The sequence below is a fragment of the Pituophis catenifer genome, unplaced genomic scaffold (genome assembly GCF_029215685.1).
Source record: "Pituophis catenifer annectens isolate HBS135680 unplaced genomic scaffold, rPitCat1.0.hap2 SCAF_7, whole genome shotgun sequence".
Classification (NCBI taxonomy): Eukaryota; Metazoa; Chordata; class Lepidosauria; order Squamata; family Colubridae; genus Pituophis; species Pituophis catenifer.
Genome location: NW_027256887.1, coordinates 11,798,013 through 11,810,904, shown reverse-complemented (window position 1 = coordinate 11,810,904; position 12,892 = coordinate 11,798,013). Strand labels below are relative to the sequence as shown.

Here is a 12,892-nt window from a genome sequence, read left to right as displayed (position 1 = left end):
TTGCGTACCTTTTGCCGCGCCCTTGTTTGTTCCAACAAGCCGGGCTAGCCTAATATGAATTTTATAAGGGGTGTATGTTAGTTTTTTAATTTTGTGGGCCAAATTTTTATATATTCGGTTTTATATTGTTTTTAAATTTTGTAAATTTATATGTGTTTTAATATGGCTGTACACCGCCCTGAGTCCTTTGAGAGAAGGGCAGTATAGAAATCTAATAAATCTAATCTAATCTAATCTAAAAGTCTCTGACGATCCCAGCTGAGTTGCCTGATCAGTAGAGGCTTTTCAAAGCATTAGAAAAAAATGCTTTGAAAAGTTTTTTTAAAATAAAGTTGGCCACGCCCACCCAGTCACATTACCCCACCACCACCAAGCCACGCCCACAGAACTGGTAGTAACGAATTTTACATTTCACCCCTGATGAGAAGCAAAAAATCTTTAAGGAAAATCAAAGTTCATTTGCATTTTGAAAAAGCACCTTTGGGACAACCATAACCTGGATGACTGAGAATCTCCGCAGAGACATCAAAAGGGCCTTGCTTTCCAAACCATTTTTCTTTTCTTTTTTTTTTTGCACGGATGACACAAAAGGCACCTGAACGTGGGCCTCCATTCCACTTGGTCTTTGTCCTCTTAAATAGCAGAGCTGATCAGATTCATGGTTTTCAGTCCTTCCGCCATCTGCCTATTAACGCCTACCCCAAGGAATGGCATTCCCAGGTGGAGAACTTTTGAGTTGTTCATAAATTCAGATTTACAGGCACCAGCCTGGCTGGGGAAGCTTTTCAATTATCTTGTAGGAAGTGGGTGAGGCATCCAAAGTAGATTACACAGCATTTGAGACAACATGATGTAAGATGATGCTTCTCTATAAGCCATGGCTGTTAAACATTGCTGGGAAGCCCAAACAAATTTGTTTGTATGCAAAGAAATAAATGTATGGTATTTATTATCTTTATTGCAATTTAAAATTTGTATCACATTTTATAGCAGTCAAAAATTCCCAGAATATTTGATAGAACTTTTCCCGATGAAACAAAACTATGACAAATTCCTGAATATATTTATTTATTTATTGGTTCGATTTATATGCCGCCCCTCTCCGGAGACTCAGGGCAGTTTACAATGCGTTAAGCAATAGCCTTCATACTTTTGTATATACCTGCTTAGTAGGGCTTTCGCCCCCCCCCCCCCAAGCAGTGTTCTTTTTTATACAAAGTCAGTTTATTGCCCCCACAATCCGGGTCCTCATTTTACCTACCTCGGAAGGATGGAAGGCTGAATCAACCTTGAGCCTGGTGAGATTTGAACTCACAGTAATTGCAGGCAGCTGGCAGTTAAGTGCTATTTTAACAGCACTTTAGTCTGCTGCTCCACCAAGGCTCCATATAGTGATGAATGAATAGAATAACAGCATCGGAAGGGACCTTGGAGGTCTTCTAGTCCAACCCTACACCACTTCAGACAAATGGTTATCCAACATCTTCTTAAAAACTTCCAGTGTTGGAGCATTCACAACTTCTGGAGGCAAGTTATTCCACTGATTAATTGTTCTGTCAGGAAATTTCTCCTTGGTTCTAAGTTGCTTCTCTCTTTGCTTTGTTTCCACCCATTGCTTCTTGTCCTGCCCTCAGGTGCTTTGGTGAATAGCTTGACTCCCTCTTCTTTGGGGCAGCCCCTGAGATATTGGAACACGGCTATCATGTCTCCCCTAATCCTCCTTTTCATTATTGAAATAGATTGAAAGCTTAGGCTGAAAAACTCACCTAAAATATCTGACATAAGAGAGCAAAGTATGTGGAGAGGTTTTATTTTTTGATAGTGTGTCTTTCAACTCGCTCCTTCAAGATTGTTTCTTTAAAAGTGTCGCTTAAATTTGGCCTCTTCAGCCTGAGTTTTCCACAATCCTATAAAAATTGCCAGTAGTGATCAATATAGAGTTAGAAGAAAGCAAATCATAGCACCAAAAATATATATTTTTAAAAATTCACGGGGCGTCATGGGACAATTAGAAAAAAAGGTTTTTAAAATTCCTCTCTTTTGTGCTCCCTAAGGCAAAGAGGGCCAAAGCACATGAGGGAAGTTCAGAGGTCAAAATGTATGTTAAAAATGGATGTTTGGACCTAGACTTCCCCAGCAGAACGAAGACGAGTCCTCGTCCCAATAAACCCCTTTTAATTAATTTACAGTGAATTCCTCTCCAGCAAAGCCTTTCCTCTCCCTCAGTCTTTCAGGATAGTTCAAAATTAAAGACCTTTATCAGGCTTGGAGAGTGGCCAGGCCAATATCTTTCAGACACCATAATACTTGTCAAGAATGCAGAAATGAACTAATTGTCTCCTGCAAACTCCACTCCCCTTTCGCTCCTCTTTTATTCCTTCTGGGAGGGGCCCTTCATGGTCCACCTGTGGCCTTACTCCCAAGTCGACCCTTGTTCTTTAGCTGTTCCCTTCATCTGGCAACTCTGCACATGCGCATACTGGGAACAGGCTCCAGCTGTTCGTCTGCCTCACTGATGTCCAACTCCAAAGGCAGCTGATAACTGTCAGATGGCCCTGGCCCCCTCTCTGCCTCCGACGCAGAGCCCTCGTCAGAGCTGTCTCCGGGACTGGCCCATGTTCCTCCCCAACCTCATCACTGTCCAAATCTGCTGCCAGATCCGCTGGCCGCTGGTGGGCCACAACAAGGGGAAGGGAGCTTCCATCACATGATCACAGCTGCCATTGGGCCTTTTTTAATCCCTCCGAGGACACCCGCATCCACACCCCCGGGGGAGGTTGATTTGAGGGCCTCTCCATTTGGGGAGTGGGGAGGGATGCAGGGCATGTCCTGGGGACGCAGGAGAACAAGAGTCCCCATGCTGGTTTCTGCTTGAGATGCAAGAAGGAAAAAGCTCTCGCTGCAGAACGTGGGAGTCATTCCGAGCCAGACCCCCCTCTCTGCTTTGTGCTGCTCACAAATAGTAATGAACTCTTAAGCTTGGGGCAGCATCGTGCAGGGAATATTTCTGACCTGTAACTTGTCGTACTTATACTTAAATTGCTTTCTCTGACAGCAGTCCCTCTGGATAGATGAGCAAAGAATTCGCCTCACTGGATTGTTTTTTAACTGGGCCGGTGCCATTTCCTTCTCCTGTTTCTTCTTTTCAGGGTTACCTCTTTCCATCTCAGTCCTCTTCAAATTGGCTCAGTTTGGGCTGCTTTAATCCCACCCTTCCTGCCCGCCCCCCCTGTCTTTTTCTTCTTTAATGATTTTGTCCTCCCCTGTTCTGATCAGAGGTTACAAAAAAGGAAACGGCAGAAGAAGGGGACAGTCTGAAAATGAAAGCACCATTCTGTTAAATTTCTGGCTTTCGGAATTCTTGGCTCCTTTTCAAGCAGCTTGACAATTTCCTGCTTTTCTGTTCAGGAGACTCTCTACTAACAGGGACATCCTAGTAGGGGAGAAAAAAATCAAGATGCCAGCAGCATGAAACCCCCTCCCTTTTTTCCCCCAAACATGTGTTGTATCATTCGTGAAGTTGCTATTTTAATTTGCTGCTCAATTAGTCCCCATTGCAGCTTGTTAATCACTCACAAATCTGTACACCAGAACAACTAGACACAAGGACAGTTTTTTCCCGAACGCCATCACTCTGCTAAACAAATAATTCCCTCAACATTGTCAAGCTATTCACTAAGGCTGCATAACTATTACTATTAATCATTCCTATCACCCATCTCCTCCCACTTACGACTGTATGACTCTAACTTGTTGCTGTATCCTTACGATTTATATTGATTGTTTCCTAGTATGATTTGATTATTTATTTGTACTCTATGACTATCATTAAGTGTTGTACCTTATGATTCTTGACAAATGTATCTTGTTTTTTTATGTACACTGAAAGCATATGCACCAAAGACAAATTCCTTGTGTGTCCAATCACACTTGGCCAATAAAGAATTCTATCTATCTATCTATCTATCTATCTATCTATCTATCTATCTATCATCTATCTATCTATCTATCTATCTATCTATCTATCTATCTATGTATCTATCTATGTATCTATTTATCTATCTATCTATCTATCATCTATCATCTATCTATCTATCTATGTATCTATCAATCAATCTAATCTAATCTAATCTAACTCCAACCCTGCACTTCTCATTCATGTTAATCCAACAGGTTATACTGATTGCGGTTTAAAAAAAATTGAAGCCGTGTTCTCCTTTTGGTTTTTCAGGGTGTTCATGAATCAAAAGGAGTTACTGAAGATTACTTGAAGTTGGAAACTCTCTTACAGAAGGTTGTTTCCCCTTACTTGGGGACATACGGTTTGTACTCCAGTGATGGCGCTCTCACTCACTCTTCCTGCATTTTAGGTAATACTTCCAGAGCTTGGCCAATGGTAGCATATCCTCTTTATCTGTGTGACTCCTCGCCACCAGTGGTAGATTCCTCTACAGCTGAAAATAAGGACCATCAAAATTAAACAGCACAGTGATAAACGTACAGAAAATAATTTATGAATTCTGTGTAATAGTAATCTGACAGCCTGTATATATGACACCCAATTCTTAACTAGGGTCGTCTCCCAAGGCTTGTTACGGAATTAATAGGTCAACTGGCTTTAGAGTTAGTAGCTTTTGTCAGGGTTCCAAGAAACACCCCAAACGAAATCATATATATTTAACATATATCAGAAAATATCCTGAAATCTACTTCCTGATTCCATACTCTTGCTTCTTCTTTACATTTCAAAGTTGTGAAGCGTGTGAAAATCACTCTGCAGTGCCTGGAGTGTAGAAGTTCTGTCCAGGAAGGGCTGTGGACTGTAGAATTGACCAAGCAGGCTTTCCAAGTGGAAGAGGGATACTCCATAGTGGTGAAAGTTGGATTACGAGCAAGGAGATCAAAGTCACATAGAAATTTTACATGGCTGAAGGAGGATTGAACCTAGATCTCCTTGCTCCAATCCTCTTTTCAGCCCTGTAAAATTTCTGTGTGGCTTTAATCCAGGGTCTCTCTCTCTCTCTCCCAGCCCAAGATCCAGTGGTAAAGCTACTGAACTAGGAGCAGGAATACCCAGGTTCTCATTCCTACTTAGGCACTGTTCCCTGGCAGGGGTGGGCTTCAAAAATTTTAGCAAGGGATTCTCTGCCCAATTGCTGGGTGGACATGGCCATGGTGGACGTGGCCTAGTCGGCCTCCTCACCTCGGTGGAAGGGCCATTTTTGCCCTCCCCGGGCTCCAGAGGCTTTCCCTGAGGCTCCAGGAGGCGAAAACGGCCTCCCCAGGCTCCAGAGGCCCTCTGGAGGCCCGAACTCCCAGTAGGCTCATTTTTTGCCCTCCCCAAGCCTCCAAGCACACCCTGCACTTACTTGCATCCAAAACGGGCTGTGTGGGGACTCCTGGGAGGGGTGAGGTGGGCGGGGCCAGCCAGGAGTGGGATTTGGGGGTTCTCCAAACTGCACAGAATCTTAGCTAGAGGTTCTCCTGAACCCATGCAAACCCCTAGCAGCCCACCCCTGCTCCCTGGTGATTTTGGGTTAATCTTTCCCTCTCAGTCCAAGAATCAGAGTGGGGCAGAGAAAGTATGGACTAGAAATAGGGAAACTCAGATTCTAATCAGCAGCAGCAGCCACAAAAAATCCCTGTACGATTTTCGGTTAGTCACTCTCTTTTAGATCAACCTGTCTCACAGAACTGTTGTTTAAGAAAAAGACAGGAAGAGAGAGTATGGAATAAAAGAAGGGGCAAAAAAAATTAATAAATGAATACCCATCTCTTTCCTGGGGTAATTTTATCTTCTTTCTCAGGGATTCTCAAAGGAGATAGACAAATAGACAAATACAAATCTACACATTTATATAAACTTCTTATGTAGTTTGCATGAGGTAGGGAGAAAAAGGCGGCTACAAGGGAGAACATAAAAGAGAAGAAAGCCAAAATGCCTCTCCATTAAATCTTTAGCTGCATGGTCTGTTGTTACATCCTTTTGCAAACATCTCAGCTGCCAAAGCTCTAACTTTGTTCCAGGAAAAGTACAGTATTAAGCTAGTGCCATCTCGTGGCCAACCTGAAAGAATTCCTGACACGGTGTGGTTGCACACCACCAGTTTCTAGATTGGAAGTTACCCAAAACGATGTGTTCCTTCATGGAAGAATAGGATAAAATATACAAGTGAACTAATACCCTGTTTCCCCGAAAATAAGACCCAACCGGAAAATAAGTCCTAGCATGATTTTTCAGGATGCTCGTAATATAAGCCCTACCCCCAAAATAAGCCCCAGTTAAGATTGTCAGCTAGATGGATGCATTTAATACCGTATTTCCCCCAAAATAAGACCTCACCAGAAAATAAGCCCTAATGCATCTTTTGGAGCAAAAATTAATATAAGACCCGGTCTTATTTTCGAGGAAACACAGTAAGAAAGTGAATTCAATTATTCCTGCTCTAATAGACAGCAACACCGAGCTTCTATTTGAAGAGGCCAAAACTTATGAAGTTTGGAATGTAGACAGTACTGATCTACAGAGGTTCTGGGAAGCAAAGATAAGAGGGCACATCCTTTCAATTAGGCTCTTTTGATTCATGTCCAAGGAAGACAGTCGTACAAACACAGGGGAGTTGAATGATCAGGAAAAAAAAATAAGAGACAAATGTAAGAAAAGGAAGTTTTCTTAGCCTTGGTAGCACTGAGCCTTGGTAGCACAGTGGACTCTAATGCACTGTTATTAACATCTGCTGCTTGCAATTACTGCAAGTTCAAATCCCACCAGGCTCAAGGTTGACTCAGCCTTCCATCCTTTCAAAGGTAGGTAAAATGAGGACCCAGATTGTGGGGGCAATAAGCTGACTTTGTATAAAATATACAAAAGAATGAAGATACCTGGGCACAGACCTTCTGCGGTGGGTTGGTTCTCACGGTAGGGACAGTGTGAAGATTTTAATTGTTCTCTGTGTTTGTTAACAGAAAAACGCTTCTTTCGGCGCTCTAAATCGGGGGATATTCTTGCTAAGAATCCGGTGGTGAGATCCAAAAGTTACAACAATCCTTTGTTGACTCCCGTAGCCGAGTATGAGACAGAAGGCGCCACTGCCAACAGCTCAAGCATCCGACGACACTCGGTTTCGGAAATGACCTCCTGCGGTGAGATGCCGGGCTACTCCAATCTCACAACCATCACAGACAATGGATCCAAGAGCTCCATGCTCACCATGAAGATCCCGCCGGCAGGAGAACAGGAGAGGATTTCGGCCAGTTCGATGCAATGCGTGTCTGATCAATCCAAAGGACTCTTCTATCCCACAGAGAACCTGACCAGGGGATTTGAGTTAGGCCAGGATTCGGACTTGCTCGCCATTGCTCCCACAGCCAGCCCTGAGAACATAGTGGACCAGATTTTAGAATCGATTGATTCCGATTCAGAGGGGATTTTCATTGATTTTGGCCAAAACTGCTCCGGCTCCCCGGGATACAATATGGATGTGAGCAGACAAAGCGTGGTCTGAAGGAGTTGTGCTTTGCAAGTCCACCAGCTTTGTGTGGGTTGGAGTAAGAGCTTTGCCTACTCTTCCAAGTCAGATAAAGGGGATGACCTCACCCCAGAGAAATGTGGATAATCCTGGCTTGAGAAAATGGTGGTGGTGGCCACTGAATCTTTGTGGTCAGGTTGCATCTGTTTAGGCTAAGTTCATAAAGTCACACTGAGGTCCACCCATGACCAGGCTGAGCTATGGGTAACGATGGAGCTTAGGTTGTGCATCCAGGTTGAACTGAACCACAAAGGATAACAAGTCTGAAATACTGTCTTGACATTCAACCTCCCTTAATGTCCTTCATAGGTGTCCCCCTCCTCCTCCTAGGGAATGTGATTTGCCCCCCATCGTCATCTTCTTTCCCAGTGTTTTTCCAGTTTGTACGTTCGGCTCACTGCCTAGTATCTCCTTCCTCAGAATTCTCCTTTCCTGCAGGAGTCAGCCAACCAGAGCCAAGTAGAAGGAGCAGGAGATCAGTTGTCAGTTATTCTTTCAAAGGATGCTCTCTTCGTGTAGAGTAGAACGTGGATAACTCCCCCCAAAATCCCAGTGTGATAATTTAGGACAGAAATAGGCAGCTTTTGGCACTCAAGTGCAGCACAGGTGTTGGTGAGTGATGAATTTGGATTAGGTCAGGTATGGTACATACCTATATGTACGCACATGTATGTGTCTTAGTCACTCACGTGCAAGTAAGGGTGGCATCATCAACTTTGCTGGAAAAAGAAATTGAAGTCCTCTCGTTTGCCTGTGCTTGGCCTTGGCCATTTTTCAGAATGGCTGTCTTGTTGTGCCGCCCTTGCCATGTTACACTTCTCTCAAAGGAGAAGGCAGCTGTTCTTGTTGGGTCATGTAGAAGAGTCACAGTAGTCATGGAGTCCCCTCTGTCATGTCTCGGTGGCTGGAAGATTCTAGTTTACCTTTATCGAAATGGTTGAGCAGGAATGCAAAGGATGTCAAACATCCGTGAGGACCAAGCGGACTAGAAATAAGAGGAAACCCAATTCTCCTCTTGCTTGGATGGTATTGCAAGAGAGCGTGAGGGGTTTCATAGCTTCCTGGGTTAACTTCTGAACTTCTCCTTTCATTTACTCAAGAACTAATTGACAGTTGTCTTACATGGTTCCCCTTTCCAGGAATTAAGTAAGGACATAAAGTAAGGGTGTTTTTACTCTTATCTCATGGTATCCTAGCCAGAGATTGAATGTACAAAAAGAGCTGAACCTTGGCAAGTTGGATCTGACCTATTTCAGAAAGAGCAGGATTTGGGAGCACAAGATACTGCCACTTTTAAGGTAAATAATTTCTTTTGGGCTCCAACCACTACAAAGGCGGAGGGAATCTCGGCTTGAACACTTGGAAAAGCAAATTCTGGGATATTACTAGGCCTCAGACAGTTGATCATATGAACTGACTTCACAGCAAGCTACCATGAAGGATGCAGATAAAATGAGTTACCTCACGACACAGTGAAAGCAATGAGATAAATGAAGCATGATAAACTAGAGTCTTGCTGGTTGAAATGTTATTTATGGATCTCCATTGTACTTAAAGTGTACAACTTTAAGCTTGAAAGTGGGTATTTGAGGACTTGAAAATAGTCTATGTGGTGCTTAATCAGCAATCATTCATATTTGCAAATCGGTGTTTCAGCCAGCATACATGCATGTGTGAAAAAGTCCCTAGCGTTCACGTTGGGGAAAAGTGTCATTTAAACACGCTCTTTCTGCCTCATTACTGCCTTGATAGATTTCTGAATTAGGAAACTGTCTTAATGGCAATTAATATTAGAAAATCCACCTTTCTCATCAAGCTAAAAACCATTTTCACGGCTTCCAAGCAATTCCTTAAAACGAAAGCCTTCTCTTCAAAAGTTAAAATGTGTCAAGAAAGAAGAAAGAAAGAAAGAAAGAAAGAAAGAAGAAAGAAAGAAAGAAAGAAAGAAAGAAAGAAAGAAAGAAAGAAAGAGAAAGAAAGAAAGAAAGAAAGAAAGAAAGAAAGAAAGAAAGAAAGAAAGAAAGGAAGGAAGGAAGGAAGGAAGGAAGGTTTTAATTTTTTAAAAGTTGTTCCAAATATAATAGAATTTGATTGATTTATAACAGCTACTATTTTTTAATGATTCTCAGTACATCCACATGTCTTTCACCAATCAAGTGAAATTTGTAAAACTAATTTAAATAAATAATGTGCTTGCTACTGATTGGTTGAGAGCCTGTGTCCAGAGTGGGTTTTTTTTTTTTTAAGTAAAAGAAACCAGAGAAAGTTTTTATGAATGTCATCTTAATTTATTTGTGTTACATATGATAGGGCATCCAGTGGCTAAAGTGGCTTGCAGCAGTGTAGTGTAAATAAAATGCACAGGCACGTTAACAAAAGAAAATGCCAAGACGCCCAAAACACAATATTTAATTCATAGCATTGAAACTATTGCCTAAATGGAATAGTCCAAACAAACAAACAAAAAAAGGTTTAAAAGCTACTACAAGCATCAAAACATCTGTCAGAACATGATAATAGAATGGTATAGAATAGAATTTTTTATTGGCCAAGTGTGATTGGACACACAAGGAATTTGTCTTGGTGCGTACGTTCTCAGTGTACATAAAAGAAAAGATTTGGACTGTCTTTACAGAAGATCAGAAAACTTGGGTCAAGTAAACCTCACTCCATAGGTTGTTCACACTATTGAGGTCCCTAGTGAAAAAACTGCCTCTGTCCCAACTGCCCCCTTCAACTGGGAGTTGAAGTCTACAAGTCTTAAAGTTGCCAAGGTTGGAGACCCCGGTCTAAATGATTGTCACACAAAGAGGGAGGGTAATTAGATTGTATTGGCTGAAGCAGCTGGGCCTAGAACAAGGGGGTTGAAACTCCAAGAAAAGAGATTCAGCAGGATCCAATCTGGGTCGGTCACCAGGACCAGAGGTACAGAGAAGTTCCCTAAAGATAGGCTCCAGCACGAGTCTGGCAACTCAGAAGAGAAAACCTCGGTTCCCAGTGACCGACCCAGATTGCAACTTCATCCTGGGACACGTATATTCGCCTTCATTTGAAGAAGATTCAGATTACTTCTAAAAAGGGGTCTTCCTGGCTGTATGAGCAGGCAGCCAGTAGAACAATGAAATGGTGCCACATGAAGTGGTGAGTTCTCCGCCACTGGAGATCTTCAGACAAGATAGTCATCTCAGACATGCTGTAGTAGATCCTGCAGTAAACAGATTTAAACTAGATGGCCTCTAAGGTTCTTTGTTCTGACATCTGCCCAGAGTTATTTTAAAAAATGATGGTCCTTCAAAGAGACATGTTGGGTCATTGTTTTCAACACCTTATATTCTGAGGAAGCCCCAGAACAAGATGCTAAGCCAGTGTGAGCCTTTCCAGGGAACCATAGGGCAGGGGTGTGTGCAGGTCATTCTGGGTGATGGGCTGGGCAAAGGTGGGCTGGGGGCTTTGCTAGTTACAATCTGACAGCCCATTATTGCTTACCAATTGAATCAACTTGGTGCTCATCGTGATCTATTAATCCCAATGAATGGGCAGACCCAGGGGTGCTATTCAGCAGGTTCTGACAGGTTCTGGAGAACCGGTAGCGGAAATTTTGAGTAGTTCGGAGAACCGGCAAATACCACCTCTGGCTGGCCCCAGAGTGGGGTGAGAATGGAGATTTTGCAATATCCTTCCCCCAGGAGTGGGGTGGGAATGGGGATTTTGCAATATCCTTCCTCCAGGAGTGGGGAGGGAATGGGGATTTTGCAGTATCCTTCCCCCAGGAGTGGGGTGGGAATGGGGATTTTGCAATATCCTTCCTCCAGGAGTGGGGAGGGAATGGGGATTTTGCAGTATCCTTCCTCCAGGAGTGGGGAGGGAATGGGGATTTTGCAATATCCTTCCCCCAGGAGTGGGGAGGGAATGGGGATTTTGCAGTATCCTTCCCCTGGAGTTGGGGGGGAATGGAGATTTTGCAATATCCTTCCCCCAGGAGTGGGGAGGGAATGGGGATTTTGCAGTATCCTTCCCTGGAGTGGGGTGGGAATGGAGATCTTGTAATATCCTTCCCCCAGGAGTGGGGAGGGAATGGGGATTTTGCATTATTATTCCCCTGCCATGCCCACCAAGCCCACCAAACCATGCCCACAGAACCGGTAGTAAAAAAAATTGAATTCCACCACTGGCCATTCTAAAATAAACCTCACCTCCACTAGAGAATAGCTCCGTGGTGCCTTTTGGGTATTATTTATTTTATCCAACTTGAGGACTGCAAGATGGATTTACAGATGATGTTATCCAAGATTGTCCTACTTCTTGCTTACTTACTGCTTATCTCCACCTCAAATTTGTTAGCTGCACACTGAAAACCTTGAAAGCATGGAACGTATTCTCATTCTCGGAACAGGACTGTTGCTTGTGTGTAAGAGAGAGAGACAAGACACCAGTTGCAATGTGCTTTGCAAGCATTGCAGAAACAGACAAAAATGCAGTTTTGATAGACATGGTTAGCTTTAATTATCCCATTATTCTCCCATTATTCTTGGTCTATTACGGATTTGTATTTGGGCACGAGGATAGAAATTCAATGAGCTGCATTGCTGAGCTTAGCAGATGAGTCTCGGCTGGCTGCAAAGCTTCAATTGCAATTACAACAGCTTGCAAGCTCTTGATCGTGCATCAGTCCATCATTTGCTTCTATTCACATCCAGGTGGGTTGGTTGTCCTCTTTTAATCGGCAGGTTGGTTCACCATCTGCTTTAGCACCGAACGCAGCTGGAGAACTTCCATTGATGTCCACAGGCCAAACTCTAGGCCGCCTTCCTCTATGACAGGTCTTCAAACTTGGCAGCTTTAAGACTTGTGGACTTCAACTCCCAGAATTCTCCAGCCAGCATAGCATAGCTGGCTGGAGAATTCTGGGAGTTGAAGTCCACAAGTCTTAAAGCTACCAAGTTTGAAGACCTCTGTTCTATGATCCTGATTCAACCTCAATTTTGGTTGAACGTAGGAAATGGTTAAAAAAAAAAAGTCATGACAGTGTGATCAAAGTCAAAAGAGATCATGATAGATAGAGTGATCAGTTGTCTTCATTTTTATGTAAATTGTGTGTTTACAGAAAAATAGGTGGAATGGTAGCCTATTTATATAGTAGGTGGAACGGTAAGGTAAAGGTTCTCCTCGCACATATGTGCTAGCCGTTCCCGACTCTAGGAGGTGGTGCTCATCTCCGTTTCAAAGCTGAAGAGCCAGCGCTGTCCGAAGACGTCTCCGTGGTCATGTGATCGGCATGACTGAACGCCAAAAGCGCACGGAACGCTGTTACCTTCCCACCAAAGGTGGCCCCTATTTTTCTACTTGCATTTTTTACGTGCTTT

At 43.2% G+C, this 12,892-nt stretch overlaps 1 protein-coding gene across 1 annotated transcript in view; it reads left to right on the top strand.

The window, feature by feature from the left end:
- The window catches only part of PRR5 (proline rich 5), a 51,386-nt gene extending 43,227 nt beyond the window's left edge, over positions 1–8,159 (top strand). Inside the window, exons 7-8 of the mRNA XM_070946744.1 lie at positions 4,232–4,370; positions 6,967–8,159. Of these exons, the coding sequence (XP_070802845.1) occupies positions 4,232–4,370; positions 6,967–7,505 (678 nt within the window). The 3' untranslated portion in view covers positions 7,506–8,159. The remainder of the gene's footprint in view (positions 1–4,231; positions 4,371–6,966) is intronic.
- Positions 8,160–12,892: the final 4,733 nt, after the last annotated feature.